General features: G+C 39.7%; 4 protein-coding genes across 4 annotated transcripts in view; 1 reads left to right on the top strand and 3 right to left on the bottom strand.

Annotated features, from left to right (window-relative positions):
* Window positions 1–1,252: 1,252 nt before the first annotated feature.
* Window positions 1,253–12,367, bottom strand: LOC146309366 (myosin heavy chain, fast skeletal muscle-like). Its single transcript, XM_084743419.1, has 41 exons — window positions 12,310–12,367; window positions 11,817–11,870; window positions 11,499–11,721; window positions 11,107–11,250; window positions 10,847–11,003; window positions 10,694–10,721; window positions 10,493–10,604; window positions 10,311–10,403; window positions 10,166–10,229; window positions 9,948–10,046; window positions 9,752–9,855; window positions 9,530–9,668; window positions 9,301–9,419; window positions 9,048–9,197; window positions 8,793–8,963; window positions 8,408–8,714; window positions 8,053–8,123; window positions 7,884–7,971; window positions 7,685–7,802; window positions 7,412–7,535; window positions 7,192–7,328; window positions 6,793–7,048; window positions 6,412–6,654; window positions 6,113–6,289; window positions 5,888–6,033; window positions 5,687–5,777; window positions 5,204–5,593; window positions 4,837–4,963; window positions 4,580–4,698; window positions 4,289–4,485; window positions 4,016–4,199; window positions 3,760–3,925; window positions 3,476–3,600; window positions 3,060–3,368; window positions 2,775–2,978; window positions 2,562–2,687; window positions 2,283–2,453; window positions 2,053–2,157; window positions 1,878–1,973; window positions 1,620–1,751; window positions 1,253–1,376 (listed from the first exon to the last, which is right to left on the bottom strand). The coding sequence occupies exons 3-41, from the start codon at window positions 11,700–11,702 to the stop codon at window positions 1,359–1,361; spliced, it is 5,811 nt and encodes a 1,936-aa protein (XP_084599545.1). The 5' UTR covers window positions 11,703–11,721; window positions 11,817–11,870; window positions 12,310–12,367; the 3' UTR covers window positions 1,253–1,358.
* xab2 (XPA binding protein 2) overlaps window positions 1,648–27,198 on the top strand; it is a 36,588-nt gene continuing 11,037 nt past the window's right edge. The window contains exon 1 of the mRNA XM_084743408.1: window positions 1,648–1,773. Coding sequence (XP_084599534.1) covers window positions 1,729–1,773 — 45 coding nt within the window. The 5' untranslated portion in view covers window positions 1,648–1,728. The remainder of the gene's footprint in view (window positions 1,774–27,198) is intronic.
* Window positions 15,048–24,596, bottom strand: LOC146309365 (myosin heavy chain, fast skeletal muscle-like; the record flags this gene model as incomplete). Its single annotated transcript, XM_084743431.1, has 35 exons — window positions 15,048–15,161; window positions 15,393–15,524; window positions 15,629–15,724; window positions 15,809–15,913; window positions 16,067–16,237; window positions 16,349–16,474; window positions 16,562–16,765; window positions 16,848–17,156; window positions 17,451–17,575; window positions 17,671–17,836; window positions 17,927–18,110; window positions 18,200–18,396; window positions 18,491–18,609; window positions 18,752–18,878; window positions 19,135–19,524; window positions 19,650–19,740; window positions 19,856–20,001; window positions 20,105–20,281; window positions 20,389–20,631; window positions 20,746–21,001; window positions 21,134–21,270; window positions 21,354–21,477; window positions 21,627–21,744; window positions 21,826–21,913; window positions 21,995–22,065; window positions 22,335–22,641; window positions 22,722–22,892; window positions 22,980–23,129; window positions 23,262–23,380; window positions 23,490–23,628; window positions 23,720–23,823; window positions 23,916–24,014; window positions 24,103–24,166; window positions 24,252–24,344; window positions 24,423–24,596. Coding segments are annotated over 35 exons (5,340 nt in total), but the record flags the coding sequence as incomplete, so codon positions are not given.
* Window positions 24,580–25,674, bottom strand: LOC146309364 (myosin heavy chain, fast skeletal muscle-like). The gene is made up of 4 exons (XM_084743415.1): window positions 25,442–25,674; window positions 25,127–25,270; window positions 24,792–24,948; window positions 24,580–24,644 (listed from the first exon to the last, which is right to left on the bottom strand). The coding sequence occupies exons 1-4, from the start codon at window positions 25,646–25,648 to the stop codon at window positions 24,613–24,615; spliced, it is 540 nt and encodes a 179-aa protein (XP_084599541.1). The 5' UTR covers window positions 25,649–25,674; the 3' UTR covers window positions 24,580–24,612.

Genomic DNA, 27,198 nt, shown 5'->3' with positions numbered 1-27,198 from the left:
GTGTATGTCCTTAAATGTCTTGTTTTACTCACAACCTAAGAATATTCAGTTTACTGTCATAGAGGATTAAAGAAACCAAAAAAATATTAATATTTAAGATGCTGCAATCTGGACATGTTGACTTCTTTTTCTTTCTTTCTCATTAAATAATCTATTAGGGTTTTTGACAGTAATAACATATGCTGACTTGTTGCTTTGTCATACTCCTAGCACCTGCATTTATTACAATTCATCAAGCTACACTGTAAGAAGGATTTAGATTTGCCATAGTGCACAAGGACTGATTGTGTAAAAAGTTAGAAATTTAAAAAGGTGTAATAGTCTTACATCAGTAACAGTTTTTAGTTAGTTCCCCACTGGTACTACCTTGAATACTTTCAGTTGGATTATGTCAGTTTTTCTATTTCAGCACTAATTGAACACCAGCTCTGATTCCAAGTAAGACCACTGTTATGGGGAAGATTGTCCAGATAAAACCTGTGGAGTTATTGTGGCATTCATTGTTGGATTTACTCATTAAAGCCTTTCAATAAAATTCAGGCTGTCATATTGGGATGTTTTGCATTCAACATGTGTACTGCTTCATCTTATTATTTTTGTGTTACACTCATGGAAAGTAAATGGTCAAAGTCAGCCAACTGGACCATCTTCATGTTAATATGGAGTATAAAGTAGCATATACAATATATTGAGTTTTTTCTCATATAATGTAGAGATACTACAACTTAATTTCAAACAAAGATATTCTTGAAAATGTGCATATTCTGTTGAATATGATGCTATCCCAGCTCAGAGATTAATTAAAGGCATTCTCTATCCATAAATAGAATATTAATTTCATGTAATATAGAATGCTAACCATATTTTTGTTAATAGTTTAGTGAAGTGTACTGACAATTTGTATTATCCTTCTCTTTGTATTGTAACTCCAATATGAAAATGGAAATTACTTGTGTGTTTTGCAGGTTAGATCTTGCCTATGCTGTATTCTTGTGTAAAATGTGAATGTGATTTGAAGGCTGAATCTGCGGCTGTCACTCAAGCAAAAAGCACCTATGGGGAACACACAGCAGAAATTCTCTAAATACTTGACTAGACCTCGCCCTGTGCACATGAATCATTATTGTTCAAAGAGAAAGAAGATGTTAAGAGCTGCCTAAGCCTACCAGGCAAGCTTTCTACTGACAAACAACCACACACAATCCTGCCGGGGTAATATAGAGAAAATAGAGAGTAAACAATACAGAGTAAATACTGTTAAATCATGAGGATACAGTTTATTGACATTACAAGAAGACAATTTAACAGTTGGGTCATATTTTATGCACTGTTAAAAGGCTTTAGGGGGATGGTGTCTCTTATTCAGCACTCTCAGACTGCAAAAAAGCAAAAAGAGAAAAAGCAAATGATTCATCATGTATTACTAACATTTAAGCCATCTATCTCATACGGTTAGTTAGATGTTAGTTTTTTTTAAAGTGAATTCATCACATTAATACCATCTATGCGAAATTAGTAAATAATGGTATAAAGAATACATTTAGTTTATGAATTTCATGAATAATCTTAAAATGCCCTTATAATATTTTTCCAAAACATTCGATCACATAAAGGGTTACCTTTCCAGCCTCACGGCTCTTGGCTCTCAGCTTGTTGACCTGGGACTCAGCGATGTCAGCGCGCTCCTGAGCCTCCTCCAGCTCATGCTGAACCTTCCTCAGTCTGGACATGTGGGAGTTGGCCTGCTCCTCCTGTGAAAGGTTTGGAGTAAAAGTATGTTGTATTTTATATACTCTATTATATTAATATAGTTTATTTATGTCATTATTTATTTGTGCTACTTTCCCTTGTGTGACATCACAAAATATTTGACTTACAGCCTCCTCAGACTGTCTCTTGTATGACTTGACTTTGAGCTGCAGCTTGTCCACCAGATCCTGAAGTCTGTTGACATTCTTCTTGTCCTCCTCAGTCTAGACAAACAAAGAATTGTTACCAATGAAGCATGGAGACAGAATGTTAAGAATTCAATATAGTTTAATCTTAAATCACCTGGTAGGTCAGCTCCTTCACTCTCCTCTCATATTTGCGGACTCCCTTAACAGCATCAGCTCCACGTCTCTGTTCGGCTTCAACTTCAGACTCCAGCTCGCGCACCTGTAAAATTATGATGATTAATCCACTGAAGAATTTTAGTACTGTGAAAGGCTGAATTTATTCATTGAAAGTGTAAATTACATCTTAAAAATATTAGGAGAATTTAAAGTCTAAGCATTTCATACCCTGGACTCCAGTTTCTGGAGCTGCTTCTTGCCGCCCTTCATGGCGAGGTTCTCAGCCTCATCCAGACGGTGCTGCAGGTCCTTGACAGTGACCTCCAGGTTCTTCTTCATCCTCTCCAGGTGAGCACTGGTGTCCTGCTCCTTCTTCAGCTCCTCAGCCATCATGGCAGCCTGAAATAATACAAATTCAATATATAATATCAGTGCATTATAAGTGCAATTACAGCATATAGCAGTGAAATTATTTCTAAAGTAGCAGAGGCACAGATGCAAACTCACATCAGTGATAGCCTTTTTGGCTTTCTCCTCAGCATTTCTTGCTTCCTGAACAGAATCATCCACTTCACCCTGAACCTGGACAAGGTCAGACTCGAGCTTCTTCTTGGTGTTCATGAGACTGGTGTTCTGAAGGTTTAAGAAAAGACATGTTTAATATGATATTTATTATATATTGTCAAAATGATAGTGTTTTGTGAATTATTGAAAACAAACCTGAGAGTGAAGCAGTCCAACACGCTCACTAGCATCAACCAGCTCCTGCTCAGCCACTTTGCGTCCTCTCTCTGTCTGGTCCAGAGCGACTCTCAGCTCATCAATCTCAGCCACCATCAGGCCATTTCTGCGCTCCACCATGGCAACCTGCTCCTTCATGTCCTCCTGTCCTCTGACAGCATCATCAAGGTGCAGTTGGGCATCCTGACAACAAAAGAAAAAAAAACAATCAACTGTCTGTACTCTTTGTATCACTTTTTAAGTAAATTATAATATAAACCTCACCTTGAGCTGTCCCTGGACATTCCTCAGCTGTTTCTGGGCCTCAGCAGCCTGCCTGTTGGCATGGCTCAGCTGAATCTCCATCTCATTCAGGTCTCCCTCCATCTTCTTCTTGACTCTCAGGGCATCATTCCTGCTCCTGACCTCAGAATCAAGAGTGCTCTGCATGGAGTCAATCACCCTCTGGCTGTTCCTCTTGATCTGCTCCATCTCCTCATCCTTCTCTGCAAGCTTCCTGTCAATCTCTCCTTTGATCTGGTTGAGCTCAAGCTGGACACGGAGAATCTTGGCCTCCTCATGCTCCAGTGTACCCTTTAATTTATTTAATAAATAATGTTAACAAAAGTATGGATACTGGCATGTACTAGTTTATTTTTGTTTCAACAAAAAAAAAAATCTGTAATTGTAAAATATATTACCTCAGCTTCCTCCAGTGCTGACTGAATTTCAGATTTCTCAGTCTCCACAGTCTTCTTGCCTTTCTCCAGCTCATGGATAGTTTTTCCAGTCTCACCAATCTGCTCAATCAGATCGGAGATCTCCTCTATAAAGCAACCAAAGACAAACATAGTTAGAGTAAGTAATATCCAGGAAATTGTATGTGTCAAGGCTTTGACCACCACAAAAACTCCTAAGCAACAGTACTAGACATCAAACAAGAATTGCTATAATAGTAACAATAAATATAGTAAGACTGGCGTACGCTGCAGGTTCTTGTTCTCTCTCTTCATGGTCTCCAGATGATCCAGAGCCTCCTCATAAGAGTTCTTCATCTTGAACAGTTCAGTGCTGAGAGAGCGAGCCTCCTTCTGAGCTCCTTCCAGCTCTGCCTGGCCCTCCTCATACTTCTGTTTCCATTCTGCCAGGACCTAGAATTGGTTTGTTAAATGCTTAGTTAATTATATGGATGTCTGTTTCTTGTGACAAAATTGGTTTTGATTACCAGTTTAACCATTTACCTTATCAAAGTTCCTCTGCTTCTTGTCAAGGTTGGCAGCCAGAGCATTAGCTCTCTCCACATCAATCATGAGGTCCTCCACCTCACCCTGCAGCCTCTGCTTGGTCTTCTCCAAAGAGGCACACTTGGAGTTCACAGCCTCAATGGATTCCTCAGCATCCTGCAGGCGCTGGGCAAGCTTTTTCCTGTAATCAAGAAGAATTTACTTGTGCTTAACTGAACAAAAGATAGCAAAAAATAATTTCTCTATGAAAAAGTAAAAAGGGTAATGTACTTTGCCTCCTCCAGCTCCTCAGTGCGCTGGATAGCATCGGTCTCATATTTGGATCTCCACTGAGCCACCTCACTGTTGGCCTTGGACATGCCTCTCTGCAGCTCAGCCTTGGCCTCCTGCTCCTCCTCAAACTGCTCTCTGAGCAGATCGCAGTCATGGCGGGATGACTGAACACTGTGGGCCAGGGCGTTCTTGGCCTGTTAAGCACACAGTCCAGGTCAGACGGATATTTTAATAAACCTATTACATCTAAATACTGTATGGATAAGTCAGTTGATTTGATGATGATACCTTCACTTCCTCCTCAACGTGCCTCTTCAGCTCCTCAATCTGCTGAGTGAAGGCTTGCTTGCCCCTGGTCAGCTGGGAAACAAGAGCTTCCTTCTCCTCAAGCTGGCGAGAGAACTCACCTGAATGACAAAACATTCATGTATTATTGGCGAAGATTATTCTCGTGATTTTCAACAGTTTATTTCTACAGTACAGGACACCATTAAACTTATGTGATACCACTAAATATGTACGTGTGTCATTTATGACAAACTCACCGTTCTCTGTCTGAAGTCTTGCCTTCTGTCCATTAACGTCATTCAGCTGGCGAACATTCTCATCATTTTTGGCTTTGAGTTCACTCAACTGGTCCTCAAGAGTTCTGCACATTTTCTCCAAGTTGCCCTATCAACAACAAAACATTATACATTTAAAAACATGAAATTAAACTGTTGAATACTTTATCTTCCGAGCAGTACATTAAAGCGATTGTTATACTGAATAATCAGTGATGACTTAAACACAAGGGTGACAAGTGCTACACTTATGGTTATATTCTTTATTCTAAGTACTCTTGTATATCTGCTTTTTTATTCCTGACATGTTGAAAGAGGGAAATCCCCCACTTCTAAACAAACCCCACACCTTTGACTTAGCAACAGCCTCCATGTTGCTGGAGAGGTCATCAATCTCCATCTTGTACTCGCTCTTCTCCTTCTCCAGCTTCTGCTTGACACGCTGGAGGTTGTCGATCTGCTCTCCCAGCTCTGCAACACTGTCAGCCTGCTTCTTGCGGAGAGTTGCAGCGGTGGCTTCATGCTGCAGGGTCGACTCCTCAAGATCGCGACGCAGCTTCTGGAACTCAGCTTCACGCTTCTTGTTCATCTCAATCTGAGCAGCTGTTGCTCCACCAGCCTCCTCAAGCCTCTCACTGATCTCCTCAAGCTCCCTGGACAGGTCAGCTCTCTGCTTCTCAACCTTGGCCCGAGCAGCTCTCTCAGCCTCAATCTCTTCCTCCAGCTCCTCAATACGAGCCTAGATTTGATGGTAGTAATATCAAGAAGGCTTATTACCTTGAGCATGTTGTTATTGATTCACTGATTTTCATACTAATTTGAAATACATTACCTGGAGCTCCTTGATCTTCTTCTGAAGCTGAGCACCAAGAGACTGTTCATCCTCAATCTTGCTGAGGAACTGGCTGATCTCGAAGTCTTTCCTTAATGAAGTTTCCAAGAAAAGTTTTGCTGTCACAGTTTGAACTGTTGTTGGAGTGTAATGTGTGAGATACTGAAAGGATTAATAACCTAAAACAAACAAAAAACTTACTTCTTGATTTTCTCGTCAGATTGCTGCTTGTCATTCTCCAGATCCATTATGGATTCCTGGGCCAGTTTCAGATCTCCTTCAAGCTTCCTCTTGGCTCTCTCAAGGTCCATGCGGAGCTTCTTCTCTTGCTCCAGGGATCCCTCAAGCTATAAGGTAACAGTTAATGTTAGCTGATTTAATGAATTCTAAAGAAAGAGTGTCAATACCAAGTATGTATTTTCTTACATCGTCCACTTGCTGCTCCAGCTTTGTCTTGGCCTTGGTCAGAGTGTTGACTTTGTCTTCCTCTGCCTGCAGATCATCAAGTGTTTGCTGGTGGGCCTCTTGGAGGGCTTTCTTCTCCTTGGTTAACTTGGCAATAGACTCATCTTGAGATGCCATCTCCTCAGTCAGGTTTTTCACCTGAAAAAGGAATACAAAAATAGAATAAGTGTTTTTTTGTTAACATCAATATCTATGCATATTTTAAACTGATAGAATCATGTCAACATTTTGTATTAGTGTATATTTCAGGTTATGTGAACCTTGTTTTCTGTGGCATGTTTCTCCTTCTCCACTTTAGCCAAGGTGAGCTCCAGGTCATCAATGTCTTTCTTCAGCTCAGAGCATTCATCCTCCAGCTTCCTCTTCTTGGCAGTCAGCTCAGCATTGATTTCCTCTTCATCCTCCAGTCTCTCATTTGACTCTTTGAGTTTGGCCTCGAGCTGGATCTTACTCTTAATGAGTCCCTCACACCTCTCCTCAGCATCACCGAGATTCTCAACTTCCTATAGTACAGTTTGAACATACAATATGTTCATTATTTTGCTCAATGAAGATTTTCACATTGTTTGGTTTTAGAAGACACTTCTTCTATTAGTATGAAGTATGTGATAGAATCAAACTTTCTTTTGTTTCCTACTTACTGCAGCCACTTGGAGTTGCAGGTCATTCTTTTCCTGCAGCAGGGAAACCATCTTCTCCTCCAGTTCCTTCTTCTTGGCCAGGGCAGCAGCCAGGTCTGTTTGCATCTTATCATAGTTCTCCTTCATCTGCAACAGCTCCTTCTCAGTCTCAGCACTCTTCAGCATAGGCTTGATCTTGAAGTACAGTTTCAGCCATGGCCAGTTCTTCACATTCATGAATGAACGGACGTTGTACTGGATTGAAAAGATAGATTCTCTGCAAAAATCAAAAGAAAACATAATTTTACAACAGTGGCATTTTGTAATACATTTGATGGTTTTAATCCAACTAAAATCTTAGATAAATATTGTTATTAATATCGCTTTGTATCCGTTTAGTATAGTATGTGATAATCCTACCTCCTCTCCATCATCTTAACAAACTCTTTCCTCATGACATATCCTCTGCAAAGAGCCTGAGTCATGGTCACCAGCTCAGCCAGTTTCTCATCTCTCATCTCCTCCAGGGTACCCAGCAGACCAGCCTTGAAGAACACCTGTGTTGCCAAATGAAAGAGATGAGTACTCAACTGCACACATGGATAGAACAGGATGACTAAATCTATTAATATTGACGAACCTTTGTGTGTCCAAACTTGTACTGAGTGTGGTCCACATCAATGGAGCCCAGCAGCTTCTCTGAAGCTTTCTTGTTGTCAATGAACTGTCCCTCAGGGATGACACTGGCATTCAATACTTTGTATCTACAAGGAAAGTTACACTGTTGCTTAGATGCATTTAGATCTTGGCCACTTCTATCACAAAATCTTTTGAATTTGTCATGCATCAACTGAAAATTATTAATATTGTTATTATTACACCATGATAACTTGAAAAGTCACTTTAAAGTCACCTCTGCTTGAAGTCACCATAGAGGATTCTGCTGGGGAAGCCCTTTCTGCAGATTCTGATGCCCTCCAGCACACCATTACACCTCAGCTGGTGGATGACCAAGAAGTTCTCCATAAGACCTGTACATTGTAAAGATATTGTATTAAAACATTTCTGTAATGCAATGCAATGTACACAGAACTGGCTCATGCGTTTCTTACCTGGGGTCTTTGTTTCATTGGGGATCAGGCAGCGCACAAAGTGAGGGTGAGTGCTCCTCAAGTTGGTCATCAGCTTGCCCAAGTTCTCCTGTGGATGAGCACATAATGGGTCAGTTTTTTTCCAGATGAGTTTTTCAATTGTAATTCAAGAATTTGAAAGAATACATACTCTGAAAAGAGCAGACACAGTCTGGAAGGAGCCACCCTTCTTCTTGCCACCCTTCTTGCCACCAGCAGCCTCTGTTTTGCAAAACAATTCAATTGCATTAAAAGGACAGAGCATCCTCAGTGGAAAATTGATTTATAACTCATGGACATTCTGGAAGAAACCACTCTTCTCATTTCCTCCACCCCTTTAACTTACACCACCAGTGGCTTCTGTTTTCCCAAAGAAGTTGTAACAATATTGTTGAGCTATTTAATATGTTTCTGCTCAGGTTTATCTTCTCATTCAAACTGCATGTTTGAGCATAGTAACATAAACTAACAGGCTACTCGTTACTCAGCTCACTTTTATTTCTTACCATCAGCTCCAGCATGTGCTGCATACAGCATAGCCAGCAGTTTGTTTGAAGATTTCTGGTAGAGCTGAACAACTGAGTCATTCAGGGGGTCCTTGTTCTTGTCCAGCCAGCCACTGATGTTGTAGTCCACTGTACCAGCATAGTGAACCAGGGAGAAGTGAGCCTCAGCCTTGCCCTTTGCAGGCTTTGGCTTCTCAAAGGCCTTGGTCTTGCCAAGATGCTGATCATGCAGCTTGTTCTTGAAAGTGGTGTCAGAAGCCTTGGGGAACATGCACTCCTCTTCAAGGATGGAGAAGATGCCCATTGGCTGAAGGGAAATTATGTCAAATTTAAAAGAAGGTAGTCAAAAAACAGGAATCCAGTTCTACCAGACAGATTGTCTTACCTTCTCAATCAGCTCAATGCAGGCAGCCAAGTCCATACCGAAGTCAATGAACTCCCAATCAATGCCTTCTTTCTTGTACTCCTCTTGCTCCAGAACAAACATGTGGTGGTTGAAGAACTGTTGCAGTTTCTCATTGGTGAAGTTGATGCAGAGCTGCTCCAAGCTGTTGAACTGTTTTTACAGAAAGGTATTTACAATCTTGCGGCAAAATAAGGTTGAACTTTAAAACTGCTCAGATATTTTTTGACAACTCACGTCGAAGATCTCAAATCCAGCGATGTCCAACACTCCAATGAAGTAAGATCTTGCCTGTTTTGTGTCCAACATCTCATTGATACGGACGACCATCCACAAGAACATTTTCTCATAGATAGACTTGCACAGAGCACTGACAGCGTTGTTGACCTAGAAATAAGGATTTTAGTGTGAGGATTTCTCAGAATAATAGTTCCTTATCAAAATGCAAATATTTCCCTTTTTTTCAAACATCAAATGTCCTTTTCATTACCTGTGGCACGGTTTGACCTTTGGTCACCATCTCGTTGCCAACCTTGACTCTTGGGTAGCACAGAGCTTTCAGCATATCAGCTGAGTTCAGGCCCAAGAGGTAGGCGATTTTGTCAGCCACTGATATCGAGAAACACAACAAATACTAAATACACATGTACTTGTGTAATATTTTGCACAGCAGAAAACTTGATAATGAGATGATGAGACTGTATTCTTTTAGCAATTACCCTCAGTGCCATCAGGCTCAGCCTGCTCCTCGCGCTGCTTCTGCTTGAATTTCATGTTGCCATGATGCATCACAGCGCCAGTCAGCTTGTAGATGCCAATTTTCTCCTCAGCAGTGAAGCCCAAGATGTCAATTGCAGTCTGTGGAAGTAAATTTTGTATATAATAAATGTTGAAATATAAAACTTTGATGCGTTATCTTAAACTGCGAGGTGTAATCTTACATCAGTTGCAATGAACTCCTCCACATCATTGATGCTCTTGACAGTGATCTCACCCTGGCTGATCATTGGGTAGTCATAGGGGTTGGTGGTGATCAGAAGAGCCTCTAGAAGAGGACAGCAGAAATACATAATATTGTTTGGTGTTTTATTTCTGATATTGTTCAAAGTTCTATTTTAAGTTAAAGTAGTATCATACCCAGGAGCTCAGGCTTGTGGCCAGTCATCAGCTGATAGAAGATATGGTAGCTCCTCTCAGCAGACAGCTGGAAGGTGACACGGGACTTCTCCAGCAGATCTAAAAATAACAATTTAACCAAAAACTTTGAGATTACTGTATGACATTATAAGGCATTACTTTAAGAGAGATCATATTTTAGTCCAAATGAATCTCTTCCAACCATGGTTGAAACTCACATGTTTCAATATCAGCGGAAGCCAGCTTGCCAGTAGTGCCAAAGTGGATCCTGATAAATTTACCCTAGACAGCCAGATAATGTAAAACATCAGTGTTTGTAATTCAGCTACAAAAAAGCCGGAAGGTTTTTCCTCTATTACTTACAAAACGAGAGGAGTTGTCATTCCTCACAGTCTTCGCATTACCATAGGCCTCCAGCAGAGGGTTGGCTGCAACGATCTGATCCTCAAGAGAGCCCTGCATGAAAGGATTTAGGTTATATTAGCTATGCATTCAAATTAGCTTTACTTTGTGAAACATATTTTATCTTAAAGAACCAATTTTACCTGCATTTTGCCAGGTGTAGGCTCAGACTTCTTAGCTCCAAGAGCTGCAATTGTTGCAAAGTACTGGATGACACGCTTGGTGTTGACAGTCTTTCCAGCACCGGATTCTCCACTGGGGGTATTAAAGACAAATTATCAAGATTCTGCTTCACTATCATAAAGTTTATCAAGATTAAGCATGTTAGTTTGTTTTGTACTTACGTAATCAGGACAGACTGGTTCTCACGATCTGAAATACAAACATACATGTTTCATCTAAGTTTCATTTTTAGCTTTCCGTCAGTAAGTTTATGTTTAAGTTAACTTCTACTCCTCTATATGTACACACTTTAATATCAGTAGATTTGGTCTTACCAGTGAGCATGAACTGATAGGCATTGTCAGAGATGGAGAAAATGTGGGGTGGTGCCTCAATCCTCTTCTTGCCTCTGTATGCCCCAACAACCTGAGCATCGTACACAGGAAGCCACTTGTAGGGATTCACGACAACGCAGAACAACCCAGAGTAGGTCTGTAATCATTGAGGGCACAAACATATGAAGTGTTAATGTTTAGATACACATATATACAATAGTACACATACATTGAATTAGTATAGTATAGTGGAAACTCACGTAGATCATCCATGATGCATAACGCTCTTTGAGGTTATACAACACGCAAGGCTCATTGAGGTGGGTCATCATGGCCATGTCCTCAATTTTGTCATACTTTGGAGGATTCCTGGGGTGGATGTCATCCTCTTTTACAGTGAGAGACTGAATAGGAAATACAGTAAGATGTTTTTACTAAGACATCATTTCAAATAAAAAAGTTCATCAGATTGATTCCAATATTGTTCACAGTGACAATTTGAATTTGTATTACAATGACAAATGAAAAATTAACTGAATGTTTTGCTCAGACATCATTTTAAATAAAAGTCAGTTATCATTCAATACAAAAAGGTCTTAGATGGAAACAGATTCAGAGAGTTTTGTTGAAAAAAGTAAAATGAATTATGTACCTTTCCGCTGTCTGTTTCCACGGTAGCTTTGCCACCCTCTTTCTTCACAAGTTTACCCTTGAGGTACATCTCATCTGCATCAGCCACAAAGTAGGCTGTCTTTGCATCAAATGGAGCAGTTTGGGCCGCAATCCTCTCCTTGTCGGGCTTCCGGAGGTAGATGGCCGCCGGGCCATACTGCTCCATCTCCGCGTCGGTGCTCATGGTGGCACTTTAATGGAGACTGAAAAGATGAAGAGTCCGCAATACTGTTAACATATATACATGATATAGCTATGGTCTTCTATCCAGCTGATGGTGGAGATTTCGTGTTTTTACCTCAACTTGCTCCGAAAAAGAACGAGTGGTGGTCTCTGGTGGAGTTGGTGGGCACTATAAAAAGATGAGCAAACATGAGTACAATAGCTTGTTTCAGTTTGTTTTTCGACTTTCAAATGTTAGTTGTGGAAATACAGTTAAAGTGTAAAGGTGGCAAAATGTCTTTGCTTTTTTGTCTTGAGTTGAATCATTTAAGTTAACTATTATATCCCCTTAACTGCCCTCACAACCAGAACAGTATTGCTCTTGATAAAGATTTAGTATATATGTCATGAGACAGGGTGTGTATTAGATGTTTATACAAGCTAATGAATTTTGTGTTGTCTGGGAGAGACTTCTTCTTAAATTAAAAAAAAAATGTCTTGGAATAATGTCCACTCAAGACTACTACAAAGGTCTGCCAAAGAACTGTGGACAATATGCATAAGTAATTAGACAAACATTAACTTTACCGACTAAGAGCAGAAGCTGTGGTCACACTGAATACACTCACCTGTGTTGGAGCCTATCAGTTCATGCAGGAGTCCAGGGCTGCCTCTTTTATAGAGGGTGGCAGTGCCTGGTCAGCAGTAGCCTCTCACTTGGTTTGGTCATGACTTTTTTTTTATCCTGTTGCTTATTTTATTTTGTGGCAGTGATGTTTAAGGAGGTGGTATGCATAATTCTTTGTTATAAAAAAAAAGAAAAGAAAAGAAATAAAAAGAAATGCAGGACACATTATAATATTATACCAATTTGATTTTATTTCTACCTTGGATGTGACCAAAAAAACTTGGGTGTCTAAATTTTAAATATGAATTTATGCTTTCACAAAATTTTAAATATTCATTAATGCTTTCACAAAACATCTTACTTATTTTTTTTTTAAGTAAGAAGTATTTTTTATTACTTAATAATAAAAAACTGTCTCTCTAGTGTAGCAAAGGAGGAATTGCAGTACAGAGCAAAGTTGCAAGTTGCCATGTTCAAACATAAAAAACATTTCAGTAAAACCAAATGAGGCTTCAGGAAACATGAACATCAACTTATCCTCAAAATGTATTAAGCTCAACATTTTGGTCCGCTACTGCCTCCAAGTGCCGACATGGAAGTGATGGCTAAATTGTGTCATTCATTTAATAGTGCAGAATATGGTTTGTGTACAATTCCAATTATTAAGGTTCTTGATTTAGAGGACATTGAATGTGAAACATCTTGTGAATATTAACAACCCTTTTTTAAAATTAATTGGCAGCTTTGGGAATTTGTTTTGGAAAGTCTTCCAAATTCCACTGGTATTCAATTGCAGGACACTTGCACATTTGAGATCTCTGAAATAAAAGAAAGTTCACCCCTAAATGTCACTAATATAGGACAGTTGTCGACACATTTTAATTAAATAGTGATATTCATCTTTAATATGTTGAAATTGTTCAAATATCTATACCATGAAGTGTATATTTATGTGTGTGTTTTTGATCTTATAAATCAAAGCACCTTATTAACAGAGTTTATACCGACTTACTATTTTTGTGCCATGTCAGATGCAGGCATAGACCTTAGTTTTGGAATTGCCCCCAAATGTTTGTAGTCTACAATTACAGGACTCTGGCACATCTCATATTCCTATAATAAAATTAAAGATGTGGTACCATCCATATAAGTTCTATCCTCTGTTATATAACTCCCTAAATGGGCATGAAAACAGTTGGCAGCTCCTTTGAGATCAGGCCCAAAATAAGTTCCACCCAAGGCAAAATGAATTTCACCCAGCTGCTACATTTGATACTAAGGATGTGATATCTGTTTAATAAACATGATAAGTGCCCTGGCAAGCCTTGGGGGCTGAGGTTCATTATGGCTTTTTTGAGTCAAACTGGCCAACCACAGAAAACAAATAAACATGAAAACAGTCAGAAAGCAGATGAACAGTTAACTCAGTCTTTATTTTATCTTCTTTTGAGTTTTGAGTTTTGAGAACATGTGCTGATTTGAGCAGACGGTGTGAGGACTTAAGGTGTCCATGGAAGCAGCACAAGTATTTTAAGGTTAGGGTTAGGGCATGTCTCTTGGAAATGAATGTGAGTCTGTGTAATGTCCCCAGAAATTGTGTGTGTGTGTGTGTGTGTGTGTGTGTGTGTGTGTGTGTGTGTGACACATGACAGATATGGAAGAGTCAAGAGATTTACCTAATTACCTAATGGTGCCAACTGTAGAGAACTGTGAGTTCATCCTTGTTATGTTTGTAATAAGACTGATCCAAACCAGATACTCATCAAATTTTAATATTATTTGACTAAAAATGTGATCATTTCTCGGACCCATAAGTAATATATGTTCTTTTCACGATTCGGATTCTGCTAGGAGTCTATTGGGGACCTCATTCTGCTCCACAATGCCAAGTCAAGGTTTTATTTCTTCCAGGAGACACAAGTCATGCCAAGTCTTGCAAAGACTTGGCATGACTTGGCAACCTATGTCTATTTGTCGCCTGTGACATCCCAAATACAGCATTGCATGGATGATGGACAGGCCTTAGTCCTTTTCTTAGCCTTGTTCTTTATTTTTCAGATTAGAAATATATTTTTCTCACAATCTTTCATTGTGGTTTTAATAAATTTAGATTTTTAGAGTTAAAGGAGGCATACCTCAAAATAATAATTTAATAATGATAACAACATGTTTGGAACTCAAGATATTTTGAATAATCTAGCAGCTGTACTTAGAACAATGGAGGACATATTTAATACAAAATCATGATGTAATAATCTACCAACAATTGAATGAAACTTTTGACCATGTTATCTCTACTCTGGTATAATCTATCAATCTTCTCACAGATAAGCAATTTTAGCCTATACTGGTAGATGAGTGAGAAGGCTCAGGCAAGGTATTTTAAGCTTTTTTGGTAGCATTTATTGTACTGACTAATTCATGAGTAGAAGAGAAATGCACAATTTGGACAAAAAGATCAAAATTGTGTTTACACCAAGAAACAGAATTAAACTGGCTGACAATTGAACCGAACCATAGGTTTCCACTTCTATGTTCAGAACATGTCAAACAAATGTATTTCCATTTTGTGCAGCTTTATACTTTTGCTCCACAAATATTTCAGAGGGACATATTGTAGTAACAAACTCACAGTACTAAGACATTATAGCATGGATAATTACTTTACATAGTTTTGGACTAATTTCTGCGGGCAACCAAATAAATTAGTTGTCAGAAAGGAAATGACAAGATTCAGGATAATGATGACAATTATCATCTTTATTGAAAAGAGCCCCCCACCACTGGTTCATATTCTATGAACTCTGCTGAAAGGTCCCCACTGGATGATGACACTTACTCTGCAGTCTCAGACTAAAAAAAGAGAGGGGAAAATGAATTAGCATAGCAAAATCAATTAGTTTAGTTACCAAGTAAATTAGTTTCTCTTTTCATGTGGAAATTCAAATATGAAATGATTTGGATACTATATAAGATATGATGTTAATTTATATTGTCAACAGTGAAAATACACAGCATCAAATCATTTTGCTGAATTCTGAGACAGCACAATTGATCTCATGATCATGCACACAACAAAGATACCTTTCCAACGTCACGGCTCTTGGCTCTCAGCTTGTTGACCTGGGACTCAGCGATGTCAGCGCGCTCCTGAGCCTCCTCCAGCTCATGCTGAACCTTCCTCAGTCTGGACATGTGGGTGTTGGCCTGCTCCTCCTGTTAAGTGTTTGGCGTTACATTGGCATGGTTACAAGACAGTTAATAGTGATGTTATTATTTAACCAACTGTAAATGATATGTCACAATAGCATTTGACTTACAGCTTCCTCAGACTGTCTCTTGTATGACTTGACCTTGAGCTGCAGCTTGTCCACCAGATCCTGAAGTCTGTGTACATTCTTCTTGTCCTCCTCAGTCTACACAAATACAGGATTGTACAGTAAGTGATGAAGAATACAGAATGAGAGAAAAGGTAGGGTAGTTTTTTCAGTAGGAGTTACCTGATATGTCAGCTCCTTCACTCTTCTTTCATATTTGCGGACTCCTTTAATGGCATCAGCTCCACGTTTTTGCTCAGCATCAACCTCAGCTTCCAGCTCACGCACCTGAAATATGATGACAAATAATACATCTGTATTATATACAAAATTTTAGCAGAAAGAAACTAAAGTTGAATTTATTCCAGACAGTGTAAGAGTGATGTGCTTCCAAAATGACTTATTGTGAGTTATATTGTGAATTTTATATATAGTGGATACCCTGGCCTCCAGTTTCTGGAGCTGCTTCTTGCCACCCTTCATGGCGAGGTTCTCAGCCTCATCCAGACGGTGCTGAAGGTCCTTGACAGTGATCTCCAGGTTCTTCTTCATCCTCTCCAGGTGAGCACTGGTGTCCTGCTCCTTCTTCAGCTCCTCAGCCATCATGGCAGCCTGAAATGATAAATGGTAATTCCTATTTATTCTGACAAAAAAAAAAAAAAAAGAACTTGTTGAACATGTACATGTAGCCTTCATTAAGCAGTTCTTGAGCCATAAACTCACATCAGTGATAGCCTTTTTGGCTTTCTCCTCAGCATTTCTTGCTTCTTGAACAGCATCATCCACTTCACCCTGAACCTGTACAAAATCAGCCTCCAGCTTCTTCTTGGTGTTCATAAGACTGGTGTTCTGAAGGTTTAAGAAAAGACATGTTTAATATAATATTTATTATGTATATTCATAATGATAGTGTATTGTGAATTCATTAAAACAAACCTGAGAGTGAAGCAGTCCAACACGCTCACTAGCATCAACCAGCTCCTGCTCAGCCACTTTGCGTCCTCTCTCTGTCTGCTCCAGAGCCGCTCTCAGCTCCTCAATCTCAGCCACCATCAGGCCATTTCTGCGCTCCACCATGGCAACCTGCTCCTTCATGTCCTCCTGTCCTCTGAGAGCATCATCAAGGTGCAGTTGGGCATCCTGACAACAAAAGAAAAAAAAACAATCAACTGCCTGTACTCTTTGTATTGCTTTTTTAAATAAATAATAATATAAACCTCACCTTGAGCTGTCCCTGGACATTCCTCAGCTGTTTCTGGGCCTCAGCAGCCTGCCTGTTGGCATGGCTCAGCTGAATCTCCATCTCATTCAGGTCTCCCTCCATCTTCTTCTTGACTCTCAGGGCATCGTTCCTGCTCCTGACCTCAGCATCAAGAGTGTTCTGCATGGAGTCAATCACCCTCTGGCTGTTCCTCTTGATCTGCTCCATCTCCTCATCCTTCTCTGCAAGCTTCCTGTCAATCTCTCCTTTGATCTGGTTGAGCTCAAGCTGGACACGAAGAATCTTGGCCTCCTCGTGCTCCAGTGTACCCTTGGTTTAATTTCAATAATTACATCATAAATGTTAATGACGCCCCCCTTATCATTGGCTTATTTCATTAAATATTTTCTTAGATTCAAACATATTAGGAATGGTTTAGTGGCATACTAATGTGTCACACCAAACTAATTGTAAAGTGGGAGTGCATCAGTATGATGCAAAACTCTTACATCCACCACCTTTTATCAGTCATCATAATACAAGTTTCATTAGCCCAACTCAAGAACTGACTGACAGCTGAATTTTTTTTTTATGACTCCCTGTCAACTTGTGATGTTGCTGTACCTCAGCTTCCTCCAGTGCTGACTGAATTTCAGCTTTCTCAGTCTCCACAGTCTTCTTGCCTTTCTCCAGCTCATGGATAGTTTTTCCAGTCTCACCAATCTGCTCAGTCAGATCGGAGATCTCCTCTACAGGAAGCACAATGCAAAACAAAAAGAAATTACACTTTAAATTGAACATAATTAGTACTGTCATGTCTATATAAGTATAAAAGTTCACATACGCTGCAGGTTCTTGTTCTCTCTCTTTATGGTCTCCAGATGATCCAGAGCCTCCTCATAAGAGTTCTTCATCTTGAACAGTTCAGTGCTGAGAGAGCGAGCCTCCTTCTGAGCTCCTTCCAGCTCTGCCTGGCCCTCCTCGTACTTCTGTTTCCATTCTGCCAGGACCTAGAATTGGTTTGTTAAATGCTTAGTTAATTATATGGATGTCTGTTTCTTGTGACAAAATTGGTTTTGATTACCAGTTTAACCATTTACCTTATCAAAGTTCCTCTGCTTCTTGTCAAGGTTGGCAGCCAGAGCATTAGCTCTCTCCACATCAATCATGAGGTCCTCCACCTCACCCTGCAGCCTCTGCTTGGTCTTCTCCAAAGAGGCACACTTGGAGTTCACAGCCTCAATGGATTCCTCAGCGTCCTGCAGGCGCTGGGCAAGCTTTTTCCTGTAGTCAAGAAGAATTTACTTGTGCTTAACTGAACAAAAGATAGCAAAAAATAATTTCTCTATGAAAAAGTAAAAAGGGTAATGTACTTTGCCTCCTCCAGCTCCTCAGTGCGCTGGATAGCATCGGTCTCATATTTGGATCTCCACTGAGCCACCTCACTGTTGGCCTTGGACATGCCTCTCTGCAGCTCAGCCTTGGCCTCCTGCTCCTCCTCATACTGCTCTCTGAGCAGATCGCAGTCATGGCGGGATGACTGAACACTGTGGGCCAGGGCGTTCTTGGCCTGTTAAGCACACAGTCCAGGTCAGACGGATATTTTAATAAACCTATTACATCTAAATACTGTATGGATAAGTCATTTGATTTGATGATGATACCTTCACTTCCTCCTCAATGTGCCTCTTCAGCTCCTCAATCTGCTGAGTGAAGGCTTGCTTGCCCCTGGTCAGCTGGGAAACAAGAGCTTCCTTCTCCTCAAGCTGGCGAGAGAACTCACCTGAATGACAAAACATTCATGTATTATTGGCGAAGATAATTCTAATGATTTTCATTAGTTTATTTCTACAATACAGGACACTATTAAATTTCACACTGTGATGCCACTGAATATGTAGATGTGTCATTTATGACAAACTCACCGTTCTCTGTCTGAAGTCTTGCCTTCTGTCCATTAACGTCATTCAGCTGGCGAACATTCTCATCATTTTTGGCTTTGAGTTCACTCAACTGGTCCTCAAGAGTTCTGCACATTTTCTCCAAGTTGCCCTATCAACAACAAAACATTATACATTTAAAAACATGAAATTAAACAATGTAAATGTTGAATATTTTTTTGTCTAGTAGTACATTAAAGCCATTGTTATACTGAATAATCATTGTGAAGTGATGACTTCAATACAAGGGTGACAAGTGCTATACTTTTATTGTTATATTAGTTATTCTAACAACTCCTGTATGCTTGATTTTGTGTTCCTGAGATGTTGAAAGAGGGAAATCCCTCACTTCTAAACAAACCCCACACCTTTGACTTAGCAACAGCCTCCATGTTGCTGGAGAGGTCATCAATCTCCATCTTGTACTCGCTCTTCTCCTTCTCCAGCTTCTGCTTGACACGCTGGAGGTTGTCGATCTGCTCTCCCAGCTCTGCAACACTGTCGGCCTGCTTCTTGCGGAGAGTTGCAGCGGTGGCTTCATGCTGCAGGGTCGACTCCTCAAGATCGCGACGCAGCTTCTGGAACTCAGCTTCACGCTTCTTGTTCATCTCAATCTGAGCAGCTGTTGCTCCACCAGCCTCCTCAAGCCTCTCACTGATCTCCTCAAGCTCCCTGGACAGGTCAGCTCTCTGCTTCTCAACCTTGGCCCGAGCAGCTCTCTCAGCCTCAATCTCTTCCTCCAGCTCCTCAATACGAGCCTAGATTTGATGGTAGTAAGCTTTAGCATGTTGTTTTTATGATTTACTGAAATTAATATACAATTTAATTTAAAATTAAAAATTAAAATATAACATTTAAAATGTAAGAATTTAAAATACATTACCTGGAGCTCCTTGATCTTCTTCTGAAGCTGAGCACTAAGAGACTGTTCATCCTCAATCTTGCTGAGGAACTGGCTGATCTCGAAGTCTTTCCTGAAAGAGGAGAAAAAAAAATAATTTTGATGTTAGAGTTGTAGGTGAATCTGGATTGTTGTGGTGCATTATGAAAATAATAAAATATTAGCATTAAAATTAACAGAAAACTTACTTCTTGATTTTCTCGTCAGATTGCTGTTTGTCATTCTCCAGATCCATTATGGATTCCTGGGCCAGTTTCAGATCTCCTTCAAGCTTCCTCTTGGCTCTCTCAAGGTCCATGCGGAGCTTCTTCTCTTGCTCCAGGGATCCCTCAAGCTATAAGATGACAGTTAATAATAGACAATTTGAGACAAGACAAAGCATTAATACCAAGAATGGCAAGTAATTAGACACACGGTAAAAACAACAGTTTTCTTACATCGTCCACTTGCTGCTCCAGCTTTGTCTTGGCCTTGGTCAGAGTGTTGACTTTGTCTTCCTCTGCCTGCAGATCATCAAGTGTTTGCTGGTGGGCCTCTTGGAGGGCTTTCTTCTCCTTGGTTAACTTGGCAATGGTCTCATCTTGAGATGCCATCTCCTCAGTCAGGTTTTTCACCTAACAGTGGCATGAACATTAAAACATCACTGAGCAACTGTATATGTATCTCAAAAGGGAATGTACATACTATTGTTTGTGTGAGTTTAGATTGAAATAATTTTAACCTTGTTTTCTGTGGCATGTTTCTCCTTCTCCACTTTAGCCAAGGTGAGCTCCAGGTCATCAATGTCTTTCTTCAGCTCAGAGCATTCATCCTCCAGCTTCCTCTTCTTGGCAGTCAGCTCAGCATTGATTTCCTCTTCATCCTCCAGTCTCTCATTTGACTCTTTGAGTTTGGCCTCAAGCTGGATCTTACTCTTAATGAGTCCCTCACACCTCTCCTCAGCATCAGAAAGGTTCTCAGTTTCCTATATTAACACAGGTAATATACTGCATTTTAGATTAACCTTAACAATACTTCGTGTTGATTTATAGTTTAGTTTAGTGTTTATTTGCACTATATAGAATTACAGTTCACTTACTGCAGCCACTTGGAGTTGCAGGTCATTCTTTTCCTGCAGCAGGGAAACCATCTTCTCCTCCAGTTCCTTCTTCTTGGCCAGGGCAGCAGCCAGGTCTGCTTGCATCTTATCATAGTTCTCCTTCATCTGCAACAGCTCCTTCTCAGTCTCAGCACTCTTCAGCATAGGCTTGATCTTGAAGTACAGTTTCAGCCATGGCCAGTTCTTCACATTCATGAATGAGCGGATGTTATACTGGATTGAAAAGATAGATTCTCTGGAAAATAAATATGAACAAAATATTATTTTTAGTGCAAAGGGTTATTTAGAACTGGGGAGGGTTACAATATAATATCTGGACACTACTCAATTGGACAGAGCAGCTCAAAATAGTCAATGATAATCCTACCTCCTCTCCATCATCTTAACAAACTCCTTCCTCATGACATATCCTCTGGCAAGAGCCTGAGTCATGGTCACCAGCTCAGCCAGTTTCTCATCTCTCATCTCCTCCAGGGTACCCAGCAGACCAGCCTTGAAGAACACCTGTGTTGCCAAATGAAAGAGATGAGTACTCAACTGCACATGTGGATAGAACAGGATGACTAAATCTATTAATATTGATGAACCTTTGTGTGTCCAAACTTGTACTGAGTGTGGTCCACATCAATGGAGCCCAGCAGCTTCTCTGAAGCTTTCTTGTTGTCAATGAACTGTCCCTCAGGGATGACACTGGCATTCAATACTTTGTATCTACAAGGAAAGTTACACTGTTGCTTAGATGCATTTAGATCTTGGCCACTTCTATCACAAAATCTTTTGAATTTGTCATGCATCAACTGAAAATTATTAATATTGTTATTATTACACCATGATAACTCAAAAAGTCACTCTAAAGTCACCTCTGCTTGAAGTCACCATAGAGGATTCTGCTGGGGAAGCCCTTTCTGCAGATTCTGATGCCCTCCAGCACACCATTACACCTCAGCTGGTGGATGACCAAGAAGTTCTCCATAAGACCTGTACATTGTAAAGATATTGTATTAAAACATTTCTGTAATGCAATGCAATGTACACAGAACTGGCTCATGCGTTTCTTACCTGGGGTCTTTGTTTCATTAGGGATCAGGCAGCGCACAAAGTGAGGGTGAGTGCTCCTCAAGTTGGTCATCAGCTTGCCCAAGTTCTCCTGTGGATGAGCACATAGTGGGTCAGTTTTTTTCCAGATGAGTTTTTCAATTGTAATTCAAGAATATGAAAGAATACATACTCTGAAAAGAGCAGACACAGTCTGGAAGGAGCCACCCTTCTTCTTGCCACCCTTCTTGCCACCAGCAGCCTCTGTTTTGCAAAACAATTCAATTGCATTAAAAGGACAGAGCATCCTCAGTGGAAAATTGATTTATAACTCATTGACGTTCTGGAAGAAACCACTCTTCTCATTTCCTCCACCCTTTTAACCTACGCCACCAGTGACCTCTGTTTTCCCAAAGAAGTTGTAACAATATTGTTGAGCTATTTAATATGTTTCTGCTCAGATCAAACTGCATGTTTTAGCTTAGTAACAAACTAACAGGCTACTTGTTACTCTGCTCACTTTTATTTCTTACCCTCAGCTCCGGCATGTGCTACATACAGCATAGACAGCAGTTTGTTTGAAGCTTTCTGGTAGAGCTGAACAACTGAGTCATTCAGGGGGTCCTTGTTCTTGTCCAGCCAGCCAGCAATGTTGTAGTCCACTGTACCAGCATAGTGAACCAGGGCAAAGTGAGCCTCAGCCTTGCCCTTTGCAGGCTTTGGCTTCTCAAAGCCCTTGGTCTTGCCAAGATGCTGATCATGCAGCTTGTTCTTGAAAGTGGTGTCAGAAGCCTTGGGGAACATGCACTCCTCTTCAAGGATGGAGAAGATGCCCATTGGCTGAAGGGAAATTATGTCAAATTTAAAAGAAGGTAGTCAAAAAACAGGAATCCAGTTCTACCAGACAGATTGTGTCTTACCTTCTCAATCAGCTCAATGCAGGCAGCCAAGTCCATACCGAAGTCAATGAACTCCCATTCAATGCCTTCTTTCTTGTACTCCTCTTGCTCCAGAACAAACATGTGGTGGTTGAAGAACTGTTGCAGTTTCTCATTGGTGAAGTTGATGCAGAGCTGCTCCAAGCTGTTGAACTACAGTATAAAGGTACATAATCAGTTACTTGTGTGCAGTGTTATTATAGAATGTCAGCACTACTGATATGTTTCTATCTGACTTACATCAAAGATTTCAAATCCAGCGATGTCCAACACTCCAATGAAGAAAGATCTTGGCTGCTTTGTGTCCAACATCTCATTGATTCGGATGACCATCCACAAGAACATTTTCTCATAGATAGACTTGCTCAGAGCCATGACAGAGTTGTTGACCTAGAAGTAAGGATTTTAGTGTGAGGATTTCTCAGAATAATTTTTTCATATCAAAATGCAAATACACCCCAAATATTGCTTTTTTTCCCTTTTTTTTTTTTTTTTTTTTACAAATATCCCTTTTTTAATTACCTGTGGCACGGTTTGACCTTTGGTCACCATCTCGTTGCCAACCTTGACTCTTGGGTAGCACAGAGCTTTCAGCATATCAGCTGAGTTCAGGCCCAAGAGGTAGGCGATTTTGTCAGCCACTGATATCGAGAAACACAACAAATACTAAATACACATGTACTTGGTAGTATTTTGCACAGCAGAAAATTTGATGATGAGATGATGAGACTTTATTCTTTTAGCAATTACCCTCAGTGCCATCAGGCTCAGCCTGCTCCTCGCGCTGCTTCTGCTTGAATTTCATGTTGCCATGATGCATCACAGCGCCAGTCAGCTTGTAGATGCCCATTTTCTCCTCAGCAGTGAAGCCCAAGATGTCAATAGCGGTCTGCGTTATACAGGAAATAAATTTTATATATCTTAAATCTACGACTATTGACCTTTGATGCGTTATCTTAAACTGTGAGGTGTAATCTTACATCAGTTGCGATGAACTCCTCCACATCATTGATGCTCTTGACAGTGATCTCACCCTGGCTGACCATCGGGTAGTCATAGGGGTTGGTGGTGATCAGAAGACCCTCTAGAAGAGGACAGCAGAAATACATAATATTGTTTGGTGTTTTATTTCTGATATTGTTCAAAGTTCTATTTTAAGTTAAAGTAGTATCATACCCAGGAGCTCAGGCTTGTGGCCAGTCATCAGCTGATAGAAGATATGGTAGCTCCTCTCAGCAGACAGCTGGAAGGTGACACGGGACTTCTCCAGCAGATCTAAGATTGAGAAATGAAGGTCAGATTACAGCACATAATACAATAAAATTCAAAAAGGTGACTGAGCAAGATGTATAAATTTACTTACAAGTTTCAATATCAGCTGAGGCCAGTTTGCCACTGGTTCCGAAGTGAATTCTGATGAATTTACCCTAAACATATCATATTCAAGTTAGCAGGATTCTTGATATGCATATAAAATCTCCTATGTTTATTTTTTGCTCTTTCAACACTTACAAAACGAGAGGAGTTGTCATTCCTCACAGTCTTGGCATTACCATAAGCCTCCAGCAGAGGGTTGGCTGCAATGATTTGATCTTCCAGCGATCCCTAAAATATGATGTCAAAATATATGTTCTTATGAATCCATTTACAGACTTTTTCTTTCATTAAGGTAATTAATTTTACCTGCATTTTGCCAGGTGTAGGCTCAGTCTTCTTAGCTCCAATAGCTGCAATTGTTGCAAAGTACTGGATGACACGCTTGGTGTTGACGGTCTTCCCGGCACCGGATTCTCCACTGGGGGAGAGAGTGATATATTGAGTCGTGCTGTATATGTCAATGACCTGCAATCTTATTCTGTTATTTGTATATTACTCACGTGATCAGGATAGACTGGTTCTCACGATCTAAAATGAATAAATATTTTCATGTCTTATACAATAAAATAGATGATCGAAAGACAGTCATATTCATGGTGATATCTGCTGTGTCTTGTTTTGTCTGTCATGTAAAGATAAATTCACATATCATTTTCTCAAAATAAAATATCTTACCAGTGAGCATGAACTGATAGCCATTATCAGAGATGGAGAAGATGTGAGGCGGTGCCTCAACTCTCTTCTTCCCTCTGTATCCCACAACAACCTGAGCATCGTAGACAGGGAGCCACTTGTAGGGGTTCACAACAACACAGAACAGGCCAGAGTAGGTCTGGAAAGAGAGGTTCACTGTCAGTATCATTGCTTCTACATTTGACATGTATCATTTCAATCTTAACTTAATTTAGATGTGTAGCTGTAGAGAAAAAAAACCCCATTGCATATATTAGTTCATTTTTTCTCTGTATGTTCATGTTTCTCCTGATTCAAGTGTTAAGTTAAACACTCACGTAGATCATCCATGATGCAAAACGCTCTTTGAGGTTATACAGCACAGCAGGCTCATTGAGGTGGGTCATCATGGCCATGTCCTCAATTTTATCGAACTTGGGAGGGTTCATGGGAAAGATGTCATCCTCTTTTACAGTGATACTCTGAATAGAAAGAACGGTAAAAAAAATAAAATAAAATAAAAATCCAGTTTTGTTTGTACAGTATTTCAAATACTATTTTGATACCATCATAATATTCTAATTTTGTGGAATGATGAATGTCATTAATAACACTGTTCACATGAGTTTCAGATAAGACATTCATTCACTTACCTTTCCACCAACAAGTGTCTCAACTGTGGCTTTGCCACCCTCTTTCTTGACAAGTTTACCCTTGACGTACATTTCAGTAGGTTCAGTCACAAAGTATGCCGATTTAGCATCAAATGGAGCAGTCTGGGCCTCAATCCTCTCCCTTTCGGGCTTGCGGAGGTATATGGCCGCAGGCCCAAACTGCTGCATTTCTGCGTCCGTGCTCATGGTGGCACTTTACCAGGGACTGAAAATGCAAGGAGAGTGAACTACTTTGAATATATGTCATTGTCATATAGTTTAAATAATCATTTTGGTTGTGTTTGTATCTAAATATTATGGAAGTTTTGTTATGATAAACATGTCTTACCTCACTTTATCCCAACTGAGTGGCACCGATCTGTTGTTGTCTCAGGTTGCTATGGAGAAAACACTGAGATGATCATCAGGCGACACAAAATTTAAATATTTTCTGATACTGTCTAGTGGTTAAAACATTAAACAGCAATCACAGTACATGGATTTTAACCTGTTTTTAGCAAACAATTTTTGAAAATTTGCACAGCTCCATGATTTTTATGGCACTGTAACTGTCATTTGTATTTTATTTTCTATATTCGATTTTATTTAATTTTAGTCTATCTGTCTCAATTGATTTCATTCTTTTTTATTATTGTTTTTAAATGTCATTTTAATGCATTGCACTGCTCATGAAAAGCACTTTGAATTGCTTCTGTTTGAAAAGTGCATTACAAATAAATCTATCTTGCCTCGCCTTGCCTTACCTATTATATGATTTTCCAAAACCACTGGGAACACCAATTTTCATAGCCTTTTCTGTGATGCTTATGTATTTTGATGAAATAACAGAAACTGTAAAGCTTTTCTCAGTTAGGTATTGAGAGGAAGCTATAGTTGGAAAATGTATTGCCTTGATTTATAATAGAGAGCAGCACCATTTATTAATGTTATCTCTTTACAGTTACTTAAACATAAAAGCACAATGACATGCATAAATGCAAAAAAAAAGCACTTACCTGGGATGTTCTGTCAGTTCTCAGAGGAGTCTGAAGCTGCTGCTTTTATAGAGGGTGGACCTGCCCAGTCAGCAGCAGTCCACCCCTCGATTTGGTCAAGCATCCCTGTCATCGTTAAGACCTAAGCTATCTTGTGACCTATGTTGTAATGTTGTTTAGTAAGCTTTTTTTGTGTTCAAGATATAACATTGCTTAATTGTCAAAATAGCAATAAAACAGGAAAACTGCCAATGTGAACATGCTGATTTAATCAAGAAAATTAGGATAATAATTTTAGTGAATTTCAGTAAAACTATAAATCAAAAGGAATAAAACATGCTAATAGAGTACTTTCAAATTGCATTATTGCATGAAACACTGTACATTTTGTACATCATACCCTCTGTATTATATACAATGAGATGAAAACAAAATTAATTTGAAAAATACATCTTTAGAAAATCTATTAATGGAGTGTGCCTTGCCTTCCCTTTTTTGCCTTGAGATGAACTCAGATGTCAGTGGTATTGAGTGTCAGAGCTTGTCCACATATCAAATCTTTGAAATGCAGTAAAATAAAATATAATATCATTACCAATATAAGTAAAATAACATGTAACATTTTAACTTTAAGTCCCTCACACACAATATACTGTGTATGTGGGTATGCAATGTAATATTAGTAACATTGTGCTGAATTGTCACCATGCAACATGTTTTAAAGTGAAGCACTGGACTTTCCTTTAATTCTGCTCATAAAAC

Source organism: Lutjanus erythropterus, chromosome 19 (genome assembly GCF_056507025.1).
Source record: "Lutjanus erythropterus isolate fLutEry1 chromosome 19, fLutEry1.hap2, whole genome shotgun sequence".
Classification (NCBI taxonomy): domain Eukaryota; kingdom Metazoa; phylum Chordata; class Actinopteri; order Lutjaniformes; family Lutjanidae; genus Lutjanus; species Lutjanus erythropterus.
This window is presented reverse-complemented; position numbering and strand designations above follow the sequence as displayed.